Genomic DNA, 17,417 nt, shown 5'->3' on the forward strand with positions numbered 1-17,417 from the left:
AATTTATAGCGGCAAAGAGGGCAAAAAAACCCAACAACAAAATCCAAATCCATCAACACTCCGGTAAGGTTACAAACTACTTCTACACAGACACTGCTTCGTCATTCAGCGCAGGGCTAAGCATGCTCCTAGGTAACTACGGGGGCGCAGCGGGCGCCGGGGGGGACACACAACTTTCCAGGTTTCTGTGGTGCCTCCCTCAGGCCTTGCTCAATTCCTATTACTAGACAACACCTACGATAACTCACAAACTTCCCACAGGCCCCGCAGGGTGCCGGTCCCAGCATGCTCCAAACGCCTCCTGTTCTCGTTTAATCTGGCCAAGCATGGCAAGCTGGGACCCGTACCCTTCACAAGGAATACTGCTCAGCTGACATGGAGCAGGACATCTCTGTGGACTGTTTCCCAGGAAAAAATGAAAAAAAGAAACCAAGAGCAACTGCAATTTGCTCCATTTAATTTCAATTAACTGCAGCCCTTAGAGGCCAGGAGAGATGCCAGTCTAGCAGTTTGCTGGCCACCCCCTCAGGGATGTCCCATTTCTCAAAGGCCCCTTTCCCAACCAAGCCTCTACTCTTCTCAGCTTAAAGGATTTTTAACAAGTCATTAAATCCCACTGCATTAAACTAATAAGAGCTTTAAAACCTGCAGTTCCTTTTCCTCTGGAGGATGTGACTGAGCAGTGGGAAGGACACAGGGTCAGGCAAGCACCCTTCTCTGCAGTGGGGACTCTGCTACCTCGGGAAGCTCCGGACAGTGACCCGTGTCAGTGGATCCTGTTAGAAAAGACACGATGTAGTTCAGGCTGGGGAAGAGGAAAAGGAGCAACTGTTGTCCTCGGTGTGCTAGGATTTCTCCTCCCTCCCTAGGTGGGGAAACAGGCAGCTTATTTGCAAAAGGCAAGTGGTTTCCTAAAAAACTACTGAAAAAACGCGAAGGCTGCTCAGCCCCTTCCCCTAGAAAACTGTAAAAACGCTGGAGACACAGTGTGGCAGCAGGGAGGCTGGGAAGGCAGCACAGGGACAGCTGCTGTCTCTGGACCATGCCATGACCATGGCAGGGTCCAGAGAGGTCTGGCTGTGGTTTGTAGATGCTCCCTGTAGAGGCTTCAGGAGCCCAGGTCCTCTCTGCCCTCTGCCTGGGTGTTCGGTGGGCAGTAAGTGGCTGTGGCTGGTCTGCACACTGTCCAGGCAGCTGCTGGTATGTTGGCGTATCCTGCCCAAACAGACCTCGAGGCTGTTCTGTGACCGTGATTGCTGTCAGTGACCAGTCCCAGCTCGGGCTCCCCTCCTCTGGAGGTGTCTCCTTTGAGCGTGCTGCTGCTCAGTTGCTCTCTACCAGCTTGGCCAGTCCCTGACGGATCTCGCTGAGCTCAAATATCTTCACATCCATTATCTCCGCCACCTTGGTGACCTCGTTCTGGATCTTCTCCCTCTCAGCCAGGGTCTCCGCCAGCGTCTGCTCGGCCAGGTGAAGGCGTCGCTCCAGTTCTGCGTTGCATGCCTCCAGCTCCTGCCGAAGGACACAAGTGCGGTGAGGTGGCTGCACCAGCACAGATACACACTGCGCACAGACCATCGCCCTTATCTCCACACAACAGCCCTGCCAGCACCCCACCCAGCCAGCCCGGTCCCCCTCCATCACTGAGGGACCTCCCTATCTTGGGCCACAGCACCCCAGCATGCACATGCATATGAGCACATGCTCCCCAAACCCAGGCATCTGCCCGCAGTTTGCAAAGGTGTATAGATGCAGACCTCCTCACATGCCTATCATCTCCAAGCCTGATGGCATTTGATGTTTGGAGATATTTTCTGCCCCAGTGCCTGCATGTGGGGCTAAGCCCCGCAACAGATCCTCTCGTTCAGTGACTCGGAGGTAAAACACAGGCAGGCAGTGCCCCCAGAGACTGCACAACAGACCGTGCTTCCATCTGCATCCTTGCCCTGAGGTGCAGAGCAGCTTGCATCCCTCCTGCCAGCCAGGCTGAGCCAGAGCTCTGCTCCCCAGCCATCCCTGTCCACCCAGCAAGCTAGGGAGGACTTCAGAGAGGTGGAGGGCCACGGGATATCACGGGTCCTGCTCCAGTCCCACGTCAGGGGCTACTGCAAGCGCTAGAGGAGAGTACGTGAAGGCTGGGTTTGCTATTGCCTGCTGATTGTGCCCCATGTCGTATCTCTGAAGGATGCAGGGAGGGTGGGAGAAGGCAGAGACACAGGCAAGGACCTGTTCCCATCACCCAGTGGCAGAGATAGGCATGGCAGCTCTGCGGCATTCACTCTTTGGCTCAAAGGAGAAACAGGGATGGATCCCTCTACTCTGAGTGCAGCGCTGTCCCAGATCTGCCATCCTTACCTGCAGCTTCTGCAGCGTTTCCTCACGCTCGCCCTCTGCTTCCCATCGGCCACACTTCTGGCTCTTTAGCATCTGAATCTCCTAAAACGCAAGGAGAAGAGCAGCATGTCAGACCCACTCCTGTCCCAGTGGCGCCAGCTCCTACCACATACCCCAACCAAGGCCCCGTCCCTCTCTCCAAGGATCACATAATCCCACTCAGCTCCAAATTTTAATATCTCCCTTCCTAACCTTCTACTTCTGCTGTACCTGTCGCCTCCCTCTAAGCCGTTAGTCCCTAATCAAGATGACCGGAGTCACGTCTTTGCACCTTGCTGCATCCTTGCTCAAGATCAGATCCCAGGCTCTTGGGGCCAGGGTCCCTGCTCAGCTGTTGGGTGAAAGCCTTTGCACACCTCTGCCTTGCCCCAGCGTTTTTGCTTTAGCCTGAGCAGCTCTGGGAAGCGGGGCGAGATGTCTCCTCACTAAGGATCAGGAACCCCAAAAACACCTCCCCTGCCCAATCCCTGCTCTGTGGCTCCAACCCTAAGGCTCTGTCCACCCACCCTGCCGAAGCACGGCCACCCGAGGGCCTCTGCTTCCCATCGGCCACACTTCTGGCTCTTTAGCATCTGAATCTCCTAAAACGCAAGGAGAAGAGCAGCATGTCAGACCCACTCCTGTCCCAGTGGCGCCAGCTCCTACCACATACCCCAACCAAGGCCCCGTCCCTCTCTCCAAGGATCACATAATCCCACTCAGCTCCAAATTTTAATATCTCCCTTCCTAACCTTCTACTTCTGCTGTACCTGTCGCCTCCCTCTAAGCCGTTAGTCCCTAATCAAGATGACCGGAGTCACGTCTTTGCACCTTGCTGCATCCTTGCTCAAGATCAGATCCCAGGCTCTTGGGGCCAGGGTCCCTGCTCAGCTGTTGGGTGAAAGCCTTTGCACACCTCTGCCTTGCCCCAGCGTTTTTGCTTTAGCCTGAGCAGCTCTGGGAAGCGGGGCGAGATGTCTCCTCACTAAGGATCAGGAACCCCAAAAACACCTCCCCTGCCCAATCCCTGCTCTGTGGCTCCAACCCTAAGGCTCTGTCCACCCACCCTGCCGAAGCACGGCCACCAGAGAGCCTGCAGATGTGCAAATCAGAGAGATGCTCTCCACATCTCCCCTCCTTCACAGCCTCTGTAATTAAAACTCTGCTTTAAATCATTCATTTAAATGCAGTGAAAGCGAGAAGCAATTACTACACTGGAGGTGAACTGCAGCTGCAGATGGCTGAGAGGGGAAGGGGTAAGACACATCCCTGCTGTTTGGGCAGAGTCTGAGACTTTCCACTCAAGGCTGTTTGCAGGGGAAACTCCCAGCACTTTACTCTCGCTCGGCTTTGCCTCTCAGGGAAGGGAGACCACCGAGGGGGCTGTGCTGGCTTACAGAGGCTCCCGGCTTGCACCAGCAGCGTGTGCACCAGGACGAGGGGCCCACCGGCCTCATACAGGCTGTAGGGACAGACAGGGTGTTGGTGACTGACGGGCCACCCAGCCTCAGGCTTTACTCTGCTCTGCGGGGTATTACCTCGTCTTTAGCCTTGATCAGTAGTTCCAGCTCCTCCAGGGTTTGGCTCAGCTCTTCTTTGTTGTTCTCGCTGGAGGAATCGTGAGCACCCTGTGACTCCAGTTCTGCTACCTACATGGAAGCAAGCACAGGGAAGACATGCTTGAGAGATACAGGAATGCCCCGACACCTTATCACCCAAAGTCGTTCTCTGTCAAGTTTTGGCTTCCTTGAAACCCAACCAGGCTTACAACAGGATAGCAGCTCCCACCTTGGGGCGGCTCAGAAAAAATTCTCTCCTCCTGTTCTGCATAGATCACGCGCAGAAACACATTGCGGCAAAACTCTGTCTAGAGACTCTGTCTCTGCTTTCTCCTGCAGTCTTGCACTTCCAGAAAAGCCTAACTGGTGGACATCAAGCACGTGAGCCTACAACCCATAGGAATGGCTAAATCCAGCTCCATTTACATCCCTGGGCAGAGGCTGTGGAGGGCAAGGGAGTTACTGCAGCTCAACCCCAGCAGAGCTGGCAGGAAGGGTTTGCCCAAGCGTGCTCCCCACTCCTGAAAAATTCAGCCCAGTGGCTTAGATTATTCATGAAGAGGATTCATTTTTAAAAGCTCATCAGAAGGTCTGCAGCAGCTATCGCTGGGGCCCAAGCTCTCACTGAGCTCTGCAAGTGCAGCTCCAGCGATGGGTACTCTCACGTAGACGGGGCTTGGACCCTGGTGTGACACCTTCCCAGCGGCAGCAGGGGTTCAACGCTGGCTGGACTGAGCCTCTGCCAGGGCCTGTGTAAACAGGCTGTCATGGCCAGAATCAACCAGCTCTGGTCCCAGAAATGCTCTGGTTTAGGGACACTAATCCAGACATTTCACTGAGTTGTAGTTTCTTCCATGACTCTGCAACAGTGCCCAGCGGTTGCCCTTCACCTAAGGCTCAGGAAATCCTCACTCCTCGCTGTGAGAACAGCCACCGAATGGCTGAGCATGCACAGAGCCATGGCAGGGAAAAGGCAGCTCATCCCAGCCAGCCCCCAAACCACACTCACATACACACAGCCAAGATCTCTGCTATACCTAGGGCAGGCTCCTGCTGCAGAGGAGAAAATTTGTTCTGTGCAGCTCCTTTACCATCTGACTCCAGCACTGAGAATTGGCCATGGGCACGGTGACTCCTGGGGGACGGCTGTTTACGGCACACACTGGCCACACAACAGCCATCAAGTGGAAACAGCTGTTAATTGCTACCAATCCCTGCTGCCTTTTCAATGAGCTGTCTAGAAGCGAAATGGCTTTATGCCGCCTTCTCCAGGGCTCCAGAGTCCTTCCCCAGCCAAACCCCAACTCTCCTAAACCCCCTTCCCAAGTTATTCCGCAGCTCTTCCCTCCCAGCAAACCCAACCGTGTGACTGTCACTCCTCTGCCCAGATGCACAGGGGCCTCCTCAGTTGATCCGTGACCTCTCTGATATTACGTAGGTCAAAAGATCCTATTATTCCAACCGAACAAGGGCTTGTTTGTACTGTGCCACCCGGGTTTCATGATGTCGCAGCTTGGATTCGAGCTAATTATAGCAGATAGAGCAATCTTCATCCTTCCTGTCAGCAGCCAGAAGACTGCCCCGATGCCCAGCTCAGGGGGGGCACAGGCCTTACTCAGTATTGCTGGCAGCAGGGAACTACCCCCAGAAAATCTGAAGAGAAGCTGGTATTCTTTGGCTTTGTGCTCTGGTTTCCTCCCTTTATCCACGGGGACTCAGCACACCCTCGAGCCTGCTCTGCCAAAACCAGGAGCTCTTGTGAGAGCTCCCTAGTTACACGGCCCTATTCCTTGACATATTTTCCCTGCCAGGCTCCTGCAGCATCCTGGATTTCCTTCTCATCTCCTGCTGACACCCATAGGAACTGGGAGAACGGGGTCAAGGGCACCACCTGGCTTTGGGACGGGGCTTCCTCTGACCTGCTCTGCAAGAGCCCTCCGGTGCTCACCCGCTGCCGCAGTGTTTCTGTCTCCTCCTGATAAGCAGCCAGCTGCTTCTTCCACTGGTCCACGTTGGCGTTGGCTTCATGGAGAGCAGCCACGAGCTTGTTGTTGTTGTCCTGAAGGCTGAAGAATTCAGCCTCCCACTGGACCTCACTCACCGAACTGTGTGAGAGAACAGGGGAAGCGTGCAGGAGAGCATAAGAGAGTCTCAGCATGAAGGTTTCTTCCCCCAGTGCTAAGATGTGCTGAAACCACGCTCCTGGAGCGCTGGGCAGCTCCCTGTTTTCTATTTGGCTTTCATATCACCTCCCAAATTTAAATGCTTCTTCCAGCCCCTAAATCTGCACCTCTTTCCTTTATCCCTGGATAATATTTGACTTTGAGGCCACGTGTGCTTGCTTGAACCTGCAGAAACCACACTGTGAGATTAATGGGGTGGGGGAGCTACAGCTACTATAAAGGAGCTTTGCAATGTGGGACTCTGAATCCATTTTAAAAATTTTTGTTAGATCTGAGTTTGCTCTGAATAAAACCCTACCGCCCCAGACTCAGGAGCAGGTAGCAGAGGACACTTGCTTTTGATTTAAAAATATTCTAAGTGTTCAGCTGCAAACTCAACCGGAGCCACAGGGCAGAATCCAGCCTGGAGTTTTTTGAACAGACAAAGAGTGGAAGCAGCAGGGACTTTGCTGGAACCATCAGGGGAATTAGCACAAATGCAGCCCTGGGCCAGCTGGAAAAGTGTGAACATCTTCTGGTATCACAAACTACTGATCTGTAGATAACTGGCATCGACTCATCCCCGCTGTGGGCACGGAGCATTCTCCTTCCCACGCCGCCTGAACGGCAGATTTCACCTCCGAGCTGGAATAACTTTATACTGGGGAAAAGGGGAAATTGGTGCAGTGAAGGGTTTGAGCAGCAGCAGACATGGGGCATTACTCAGCTACCTCAAGAAGTAGCATTGGGCCAAAGCATTTGGGGTGACAGGGACAGGCACCAAATCATGACAGAACAGAGAGTTTAGGAGTCAGGAGCAGAGAGCGCTTGTGGCAGCCTCACCCTTCTGAAAGCATCTTCTTCAGCCGCTCCTTCTCTGTTGTTATCTCAACGTCGGCACTTTGGCTCCGGAATAGTTTATCTTCTCCTGGCCCATTGGAGCTGATGATGGGGCTGGGAAGTACCTGGGGGATGAGGAAGAGGTGGTTATCACACGGCAGTGAAGACAGGCCACGCGGCCACAAGGACTCCGCAAAGTCAGGGCTAGTTCTCAGTCCCTGCACTCTCCTGGGGAACGCTGGCTTCCAGTCCTAACTCCCAGGGAGCGCTGTGCCTGTCTGCACGACAAGGGGTGGCAAAGATCCTCACGTAAGGCTCAGCAGCACCAGTGATGGCAGAGCGATGACCTCGGAAGCTACACGGACACAGGGCTTTCTCTAGGATAGGGAGGCCAGTGCTCAGCTCTTCCAGCAGCTGCCCTGCTGCCATGCCCTCCCTTTCCCTGTCCCCGTGCCACGCTGGGGCTGCAGTCCCCATGCACAGACACCCGAGCAGGTGGGCTCACAGCTTGCACACCCCAGCTATGCCTCCCTCCTGACTTGAGGCACCGAATTCCCTGGCCCTCAGCTTCCCCTTGACAAATGCCAGCGATGTTGCAGCCGGTAACCTGAGTCCTGCGGCTGTGCACCACGCTCCGAGCTGCTCAAGCTGGCCGTTTCAGGCTTTTGCTGAATTCTTATTAGGATTTTCTGGCTGGTTGTCAGAGCAGTGGAAAGACTTAACAAACTCTAAACGCAGACCTGCGTCCCACTGGAATGGGTTGCCCAGAGAGGGGGTGGAGGCCCCATCCCTGGGAACATCCAAGACCAGGATGGACGGGGCTGTGAGCAACCTGATGTGGTTAAAGGTGTCCCTGCTCCTGCAGGGGGGTTGGGCTGGGTGATGTCTAGGGGCCCCGTCCCACCCAAAGCACTCTATGATTCAGGCCACCTGGGTTCAGTCACAAATCCAGCTTCTGTACCCTGAATTAAGACACCAGGTGCCGTTGGGATAGGGTTACTCAGGCTCAAGGGAGGGAAACTCTGCTAGTGCTCAGATGACTGCAGCACCCACTTTCCAAAGGTGTGGGAGAAGAAACTCACAGCCCCTGCACCAAATTACACCCTTCTCTATGGCTCCATATTCTTCTGTACCCCAGAGCTAAGCAGAGACAAACACTTTGTCCTCCCAGGCTGGAGGGAACTGACAGCGGAGCAGAGATAAATACGCAGAAGCCAAAGCAGACTTTACACCCTCCGGCCCCTCCAGAAGACCCTGTCTTCCCTCTCACAGCAGGGAAGAAGCTTGGCACCGATGGGGTGAACTCAGCTATAAAAAGATTCTCTGAGCAATGAATCTCTGGGATCCTAAGTTGGGGGCTGTGAGACCAGGTGGCTGGCGAGCCTGCTGGAGCTGATAGGTAGCCCTCAAATGCCCGTGGTAAGGACAACCACCCGCCTGCAGAGTCGGCTGACACCTATAAATAGAGTCAGACAGGGCCACGAGATGTATTGAACACCAGCTTCGTGAAGCCTTCCAGAGAGCAATTGAGAAGCCAAGACCTGCAAAACACAACCCTGCCTCACCTTTACCGCAAGGTGGGGAAACTGAGGCAGGGAAGGGGCAGAAGTTTCCTTTTCCCTGGGTTGAGCCCCTGTGAGTCCAAGTGAAACTGGTAACAGTTGAAGATGCTCTACACTGTTTTGTTGCTTACATGATACTCTGTGATTGGGGATGCTAAAAGGGATGGGGATTGGCCTAAAAGGTACTTAGAGGACAGAAGAGAGCTGCTGTCCTGGGATTTCCCCAGCTCTGAAAATCTGAAGCCTAAGTAAACTAGTGCAGATGCAGAAAATGAGGGAGCCCTGATTTAATTTCAGGAGACAGATGTGCTCTCTGCTCACTTGCAAACAGAAACACAATCAATTATTCAAGGATTAAGCTCCTGTTTGAAGCTCTGCTCATGTAGAGGCTGCGAATCAGCAGTGGGACAGTGGGAGAAGGGATGGCGGGCTGATGTACCAACAGGCTGGGGGAGGCAGGACAAGGTCTGCATGCCCAGATGGCAGGGGCCACGCACGCCGGCTGCCGGATGGCTGCAGGCAGGGGCCGTGCATGCTTGTGTCCAAGCTCACACTCGTGTCCCAGCTCTCCCACCGAGAGAGGAGGCAGGCTGAATGGGAAGAGTGACCATGGGTTCCCGTTGCGGCGGCTTTAGCGCTGCTGAGTCAGGTAAGAAGAACGAACAGAGCCTTCGGCTGTTTCCCTGATCTGTGTTTAATATTCACCTTCTGACCTCCTTATCCCTTCTGTTGCAAGTTGCCATCGTAGCATAGGGGAGATGAACATGTCTTTTTGTGGCAGCTGATGAGTTCTGCCTGGTGTAAGCAGGCTAAGAGGGAGTATCTCTACTCCCAGCCTCCATCTCCTGGCCAGGGGAGCTAGGAGGTGGAGGCTACAGCTGGCCATAAATCTCTTGTCTGGGGCAATTATTACAGAGCAGAGTCTTTTACCTAAAACTTTGGTTCTGCCATGAATGCTCTACTCCCTTCTTCATTTGCCACCCATTAGGATGGGGCTTAGAGTTCACAGGAGCCAAAAGCTAGATTTTCCCCATTTCTGCACCCCACACGACATTTCCAGTCTCTGCGGAGCCACCGCCTCCACCTCCCCCTCTTTTTCCTGCAGGCCAAGGTACTGTTCGCACTCCCTCCTCCTCCTCTGCTGCCACTCCATCTGTACTCAGCCCAGAGAACGCACTGTCCTCCATCCTACAGCTCCTCTCCTACTGCCAGGAGCTCTGGGAAATGCAGAGCCACCTCTGGAGTGAACTGCTTGGGAGGGCAACTTCGCCATCAGCACAGAACTGCTTCACCGTGGGAAAAAGCAGGGTAGGGATCTCCACTGCTCCTCCTCTCCCCTCCATCCCCCTGCTGCTGGAGCTGGTTTAGCTGTATAGGGAGAAAAGGTAACAACTGCAAATGCAACACACGTGCCAATGATCCGTGATGGGCTTAAGCTTTCTGGCTTGGTCTCCTGAGGGAAAGAAAATGGAATGACTGGCTGTCATGTGTGCAGTTCTACCTTAGGGGAGAGTTCCCAAGGGGGGGAGCGATTTCTACTCTCACAGCACAGCTTCTCTTCCACAGTGGAAATATGACAGAAACAAAGAAGTCCAGCTCCTCAGTCCCCAGGTCTAAGAAATCACTTTGTCTTTCCATGGACCCCCATGGACAGCACCATCCTCTATCAGAGACGCTTGGGGAAGAACCCCCTGCAGCCCCAGAAGAGGAAGGAAAATGGTTGGAAATGCCAGCCATGCGTCTTCCCTCCCATGATCTTCAACCAGGCGACACGCGCTCCTACATGCAGCTTGCCTGCTACTGTCACACTGAGCCCAGGGAGAGCCAGCAGCTCCAATTAAAAAAAGAAACACACCCAAGCCCACCAAACCAAAAAATCTCAGCCACCACACCAAAACCCCCCACACCTCCAGCACGGCTTTATAAGACATCGAATGATTTTGACAATTTAACTGGCAAAGAGGGAGGAGTGTGAACCTTCCCAGGAGCTCCACTTAAACCCTAATTAGTTAATCTACTTCATGCGTTTTAGTAGCGTGATCTCAGGGCCACAAATATCATCAAAATGTGACGCTCCAGCCCCAGTGGCTGGCAAGAAAGCTCTCAGAGAGAAAGGGATGAAAGCACGAAGCTCCTAGAGGAGATCAGCCGTCTTCCCTAGCTGCCATCGCTCTGCAGCAAGCTTTACTCGTGCCTCTTCCCAAGCATTACCTGGTGCGATGTGATACTCAGGGCAGGATTGGTCAGCTCCGTTTTATCCTGGGACTTCTCCCTCGCCAAACGGGCCGCTTCTTTCACTTCCTGGAACTTCTCTGCAAACTAGAGGGGAGCGGAAAAGTCACTCTGGTGCTACGCTGAAATGCGGAATGAACTAGAATTGATGCCTGGGTTACTCCTCCCTTTGCAACTTCATTCGACATGCTTTTTAATTTCTCTTCAACTAATGATAAAATCCAGGGAATAGCCCCTTCCTGCCCATGATTCTGGCACTCAGGACTGTGGGGTTCGCTAAACAGCAAAGACAGAAATTGAACCTGAAGTCCTAATTCAATTTGCAAAGCTCAAAACACTCTGAAAATATTACTTTAAAGCTCTTCCTCGCATCTTGCACTGGATTTTAGCACAGTGGGAAGAGTGTTACATCAGGTTCCTAAAGTCTTTCCCCCCGAGGCTGATCTCCCCTTCAGGGTTTCAGGGACATTCCCCCTGCCAGCATCAGGTTTCTGCCAGCACCTGCAGCATTACCTGGGAGAGATGTTGCTCCGAAGCAAAGCCCAACCCATACACTGTGTTGGCTCGGCTGTCTGCCCATTGTCCAAATTTCTGGGACGTCTTTGTGAAGGTCATGTTGGGGGTAATGGTGCTGTTGATGATTGCCTGCAGAGAGAGGCAACAACTACAGTCAGAGAAAACTCCAGCCTGCTGCCCTGGGGTGGGGGTAGGGGGGAGTGAGCACTATGATCCCCGTGTACTCTAGGAACTAGGGGTAGAAAGCTCTGACTTTTGATCTGTAAGACAATAGTTCAGGCTTTTGGTGACCACAAGTCTTTCTAGTCTGGCTATGTGACGAACAAATCTCAAACATCTTTGTCTATTGAAAAAGAAAAAAAAAAAAGCCTGGGTATCTTCATCTTCCTCCATTGCTGGAAAAGAAGATAGGAGACAGCGTGTCTCTGGGGGCTGAACGACTTTCTAATGTTCTTCATTTTCATGGCAAGTAAGGAAAAAAAAAAAAAGGCTTAAACAGCAGTCAGGACTAGCTATTATGAAACACTCTCTGCCGGTTGGGGCAGCAACAAAATAAGTTGCCTGGGAAGCCTGCCGAATCTCTGCTGTTGGAGGTCTTCAAGAACAGGTCAGGAAATGCCTATCAAGAGCAGTTTAGGGAGAGTTAATGGTGTTTTGTGGAAGTGACTGCAAGACTGCCTCTGAGCCTCCCTCAACCTCTGTCTGTCATTTTATTCTACCTACAGGGGTTGGTTTTAGCACAGGATGAAGGCTCTCAGAAAAAGCTTATGTTTTGCATGCCTGGGGGGTGAGAAGAGAGTGGGGCAGGGAGGGATGACATCAGACCCTAGGGCACATTTTTTGTCAGCACGGATTCTAGAGTCTAACACTAAACACACTTGAGCATGGAGGCAGTGTTTTACCTTCCATTCCCTGCAGGGAAGATGCCAGACTGCTCATGCCGAGGACTGAGCAACTCTACACCAAAAACCTCAACACCAGAACAGACTTTGGCTGGAGAAAAACCTGCTGTCAAAGCTGTGTGATGCTGTCAGCGAATGTCCCCTACCTTGGTGCCCCCCACGCTGATGATCCGGTACACATTGCGCGTGGCATCGTAGAAATAGGAGACAGTCAAAGCGTGCTTGCTGGCGGGGATCCAGTTCCGTTTGGTGGCAGGGTCGATCTGGAAAACATGGGCCCTGGTGCTGAAGATTGGCTGCTCCCTGCAAGAGAAACGAGCGGGGCTGTCAGGGCAGGGGGGAAGCTGAGCAACAGGGGGGAAGTGCATCAGCTTCCTGGCTCTTGTGTTGCATTACGCACCGCCAGCAGCACTTCTGCTACTCGCCTCCTCTCCGGGGATCTGGGACAGTAGGAGCCAAGCACTGCAGCCACCAAGGACGCAGCATCTCCCAACCAGCGGCCCTCCGCTAAGCCTCTGTGCAGGGAGCAGCAGCTCCCCACTGCCCAGGCCAATATCACCCAGTGTCCCTTCTTATTAGGGGCTCATGACCCAAATTCTCCATCATTCCTGTGAGTTGCTTTTCCAAGACCTCTGGGCTTCTCTGCGCTCTCCCCAGGAGCCCTCTGCATCCTTGCCACTCTTCTAAAGCCCATTTTAGAATCCGGGGGACTGCTGGCAGACGCCCCTGCAGAGTAAAACCCCACAGCTGTTTATGCCTCCTGTTTGCCCACCATCCAGGCAGCATGATGACAGCAGCTTTCACTGCACACCAGTGACCTTGGTCTATGAAAATAACCCTTGGCACAATAACGAGGCTACCAAGGGTGTTTAACTACAGGTACAGGTTTTTACATTCCTCTAGAGCTTCTCTGTCCTCCCTTGCAGTCTTCAGATATTTTTAAAGATCACAGCCTGGTCATTCCAGCAATAACAGACTATGCCCTCAGGTTAGTAGGTCTTATATGCACGTTCACCCAAGGATGGGCACGAAACTTGTAAGCAGAAGCGTAAATAGGACATCACAATCTCATGGTTTGGGTGTACCCAATGGTCCTTCACAACACAGCCGGCGTGGCAGAGTCATGCTAATGATTCAGGGTTATATTATTTTTAGCCTGACTTGACGCTTTCTTTCACCATCCCTCGGCACCTTAGTGGTCTGTTAATGGTGACTTCACCAGGTATATGATCTCGCTGGCTGCTGTATTATTTGTACTTCATAGGATAGCTCCAGGGTCTAGGGAAATGGATGGATGGATGGAGGATGAGAATGGGATGTCAGCACAAAAAGCGGCTTCCCCTCAGCACAGCTCTTCCTCCCTTGACTCACGCTTGGGAAGCGCATCCTGCAGCGAGAGGTCACACCGCAGGGATCAGAAGCATGTCACTGAACAATGAATTAAAGGAAACACTTCACCACACAATGTGCAGCTGCTGCAAGAAAGCACTGATCCAAGCACTGCCCGGATTTTGTAACCCAGTAATATCTGAGCTGAAATAAGGAGTTGAATCTCAGGCATCAGGATGTAACTTGAGCGTTTCAGGAGGCAGGAAGGAATGTTTCCATGACACAAGGGTCCAGGCGCATCAGGACTCGGGGTCTTTGTTTGACTTTGGTTGAAACCCAAGGCACTGGCCATTGCCACGCTCCTTACCCAAACCTATTGAAATCTGATGTGATTGGAAACATCCCCCACCCCCGTGGCAGCTGCCAACAAGGCACGGTCACAGTCCTGCTACACGCGAGCTACCAAAATCCAGACATTTGTATTTCCTCCCCATTCCAAGTCCTCACAGCTGCGATGAGCAGCCCTTCCCACCACTGCAAAGACAACTGTACCTGCTGCTTCCCGAACCCATCACCAAAGCTTGGGAAGGAAATGAAATGCTCCCTGCTACCTCCCAGTTTCAAGCCTGTTCCCAGGTTACAGCCCTGACTCAGATCTCTTGTTGAGAGGCAGACTGCACGAGGGTCTAAACCAGCCCCTTCTCAGCATCCTCTCTGGCTGGCTTTATTCCTTCTCAGTCTGTTTTTGGGATGAGATTCAAATTTTCCCGGCTCTACTAAAAGATACTAAATTTTGCCTGGCTCAGGACTTATCCTTTAAAACACAGGGAAAAACTAATGTTTCTGCACCATGACCCCCAAGTCCTGGGTTAGTGTCAGAAAGAACAGAGGAAGGACATTACCTAGTTGTTGACATTTGTTAGTAAGGGTAAGACAGACTACAGGCCAGTGGAGTTAGTACGCGTCTCTCCTCCAACAGCTTCCTTCTCAGGTCTCCTAGCGGGACTGAGGCTCCTTTTTGGTTTTGCCTCCACAGTGATTCATTTCCTAGCGATGGAAAAGTCAGCTGTTATTTATCACACAGAGCACAGACAGAGCGTTCAACCAGGCAGCGTTCAGGGGCTTCGTTTGTCCCAAACTCACAAAGCTTGTAATTTGTAATGGTTCCTCATCATCAAACAAGTTTTCTTCCCTGTCATGGGAGATAACTGGGTGAGCTGTGTAACTGGAATAAATCCCTTTGGCAGCAGGCGCTGGCTGTTGGGAGAGGGCCACAGAGGAGCCTGGAAGGCTCCAGTGCTTCCAGTCACACCCACGTGGTGCTGGCTGCCTTCCTCCGAGATCCCCCCTCACACGCACGGCAGCGATTCCTGCGCTCCCTGTGCATCCGTGGGGGCTGCACACGGAGTCAATGGGAACCACCCTGCGGACTGCAGCAGCTTTCGGACCACGCGATGCTAAAAAACGGGCCAGCCCCCCAGCCCCCAGCCGGAGGGAGCCCCTGCGGCTGCCCTGTCCTGTCTCCCCACCGCAGGAGAGACAGCATTTGCTTTGTACATTAGCCTCGCCAGTAAACGGCCCCCACCCTGCTCTCCCCCGTATCGGCTGAGACTGCGTATCTGAAAAAGGGAGCAAAAGGGTAAAGAAGTGAATTTGCATGATGAAGGATGCCTGCAGAAGGGGTGGAGAGCCCCAACCTCTCAGCCCCTCCGCTAAGTCTGCCTTCAAGCAGGTCGACTCAGAGTGCCTTACTACGTGGAAAACCCCCCTGCCTTCCTACTGGTCGCTCCAAGGCAGGAGGGGCTCAGGAGGCCACTCGGATGCCAACTGTCCTGTAATGACAGCGTCACTAACCACAAAAGCCTTTCCTTACTTTCCTTCTGAGTGCCAGGAGTAGAAAATAAAATGCGACTGGAAGGCCTGTCCGACAGAAGGAAAGCCCATCCTCACAGGGTTTGTGCTTTTTGCACTGGGACGAGGCCGACTTGGCTGCTCCCTCGCCCGACACACAGCCCCTGGGCACGCGTGCTCTGTTCCCGGTCCCAGGCGCACTGAAATAGGCACCGCTGATGGTGCCGATGGGGAAGGGTGCTCTGCTTTTTGCCCCTTCACATAACCACCGCTCTCTCGACACTCCTCAGACATTTGTTCGTGCCTTATGGTCTTCCCTGAAGCAACAAAACTTCATGCTGTCTGCGAGAGGTCTATCCCCTCCAGTTACAAACGTGAAAGCCTCGCCGGCGCTCCGAGCAGGCCTGCTGCCAGTTGCACCAGATGTGCTTTGCTTCCAACAGGATCGCAAACCGGCAGCAACAGCGGCTGGGCACGTTGGCCTCATCACCTGCCAGCCTGGTGCCAAGGAGGGAAGCCCTGTACCCGTCTCCCTCCGAGGGAAGCAAGCGGTGCAGAATCTCCTGAAATGATCTTCCACGTCTCCCCTGTCCTCACTGCACGTGGGAACAGTTGCTGCCAGCTTGCACGTCCCTAATAATGGCGACTGGAGACCGCCTTATGAGGCCAGCACGCCATTGCCTTCTCGCCACCACCTGAGCATAGTGCCAGCCTGGCGTGGGGACAGCGCTTTTTAGGAAGCAGTTGCTTAAGCTCTGTAGGTAATGCTCCAGGAGAGCTTTGTGCTCTGCCTGGGAACAGCACAGAGATGTGCAGGCTCCTCTTGCAGCGCTTATGCAGGGAAAAAAAAAAGTCTTTGTTTTAAATCCATCAAATGACACAAGTTGTATCCGGCCAGTACAAGAATTTCACTGTCGAGGGAACCGGCTAGCCTGGAAACCTGCCTTTCAGCACTCACCCGCTTGTCTGACAAGGTTAAAGCCAACGCTGCGAAATAGAAGTTCTCTTAGAGTCCGAGTGACAGAGCACAACAAAACCCAGACAGAAAGGGGAGGCAGCAACGCAGACCGAGAGAGAAGCAGGAAAAGTCTGCAAGTCCAGGGGCACATCTCTGGGAGGTCACAAATGGTGTGTTAAATGGGAAACGCCTCTACTTCCCCCTTTCCATGATCCCTTTAGCAGGAAAGGACCACGAACAGGGTTTGATACAGCTCAGCATAGCTGAGTGGGTGAGCAAGGTGGGGACACCAGTGGGACTGGGGACACCGGTGGGACTGGGGACACCGGCGGGACTGGGGACACCGGCATACGCGCTGAGGCAAGTTCAGAGCAGGAAAAGCGCAGGTGCCAGGCCCGAGATGCGTGAGCCGAGGAACATCTGAGGAGCACCCGCCTGCATTCAGCTTGCTTCTAGCCAAGCTGTTGACCTCTTGTTTCCAAAAACACTACAAAGCATTTAAAAATAGTCCCGAAAGTGCCTAGGATTCAGCCTGTCATGTTCTCTCTCCCGCTACAGCCCTCTTTTCCCCTGTGTTTTAAAGTGTATATGCTGGATAAACCACACATCCCTAAATGCTGACCCTTCTTTTCCTGCTCCCAGCTGGGAGTCCCCATAACAATACAGACATAGCAGCGGAAAGAGCATGTGTAAATAAAACCACTTACATCCCCCCCAGGGCTGTCCTTCGCAGATCATTAAGAAAAACCAAAGCAAATGACTGAAAGGACAAAGATTTGGCTGAGACACAGACACCATCAGCATGTGCCTGATGGCAACTGGAAAGGATCCAGGTCTCATTGCTGCCAGGATTTGTTCCCAGCCCAGGGAGGAAGGGCAAAATTCAATATCCCACCTCCTGCTGACAGCTTAAAAATGCCTTGTCCCCCATGAATGTTCCCTAACACTCCAGCAGCAGGCTTCCAGCTACCAGGCAAAACCAAGCAGCTCAAATGAAGTGATGATCTGACTAATCCAGCTATTCCTAATGTGTTCTTCCCATCAGCAAAGCACCTGGCTCCAGGACGCTGCCTGAGTGAAGACCCAAATGATTCCTGTTTTGTGGCTTCTCCTTACAAAGAAGGCGGAAGAAG

The 17,417-nt window shown here is 53.0% G+C and overlaps 1 protein-coding gene across 2 annotated transcripts in view; it reads right to left on the reverse strand.

Moving 5' to 3' along the window:
- Positions 1–6: 6 nt before the first annotated feature.
- HOMER3 (homer scaffold protein 3) overlaps positions 7–17,417 on the reverse strand; it is a 23,980-nt gene continuing 6,569 nt past the window's right edge. The window contains exons 1-9 of one of the 2 annotated variants that reach the window (XM_009642750.2): positions 14,378–14,496; positions 12,293–12,449; positions 11,242–11,373; positions 10,708–10,815; positions 6,938–7,059; positions 5,881–6,037; positions 3,912–4,022; positions 2,356–2,436; positions 7–1,512 (exon numbers count right to left, since the gene is read on the reverse strand). In XM_009642750.2, the coding sequence (XP_009641045.1) occupies positions 1,324–1,512; positions 2,356–2,436; positions 3,912–4,022; positions 5,881–6,037; positions 6,938–7,059; positions 10,708–10,815; positions 11,242–11,373; positions 12,293–12,449; positions 14,378–14,391 (1,071 nt within the window). In that variant the 5' untranslated portion in view covers positions 14,392–14,496 and the 3' untranslated portion in view covers positions 7–1,323. Of the gene's footprint in view, positions 1,513–2,355; positions 2,437–3,911; positions 4,023–5,880; positions 6,038–6,937; positions 7,060–10,707; positions 10,816–11,241; positions 11,374–12,292; positions 12,450–14,377; positions 14,497–17,417 lie in introns of those variants that run through there. The other variant, XM_035898201.1, reaches the window with a different exon arrangement.

This window comes from Egretta garzetta, unplaced genomic scaffold (genome assembly GCF_000687185.1).
Source record: "Egretta garzetta isolate BGI_Z169 unplaced genomic scaffold, ASM68718v1 scaffold567, whole genome shotgun sequence".
NCBI lineage: Eukaryota > Metazoa > Chordata > Aves > Pelecaniformes > Ardeidae > Egretta > Egretta garzetta.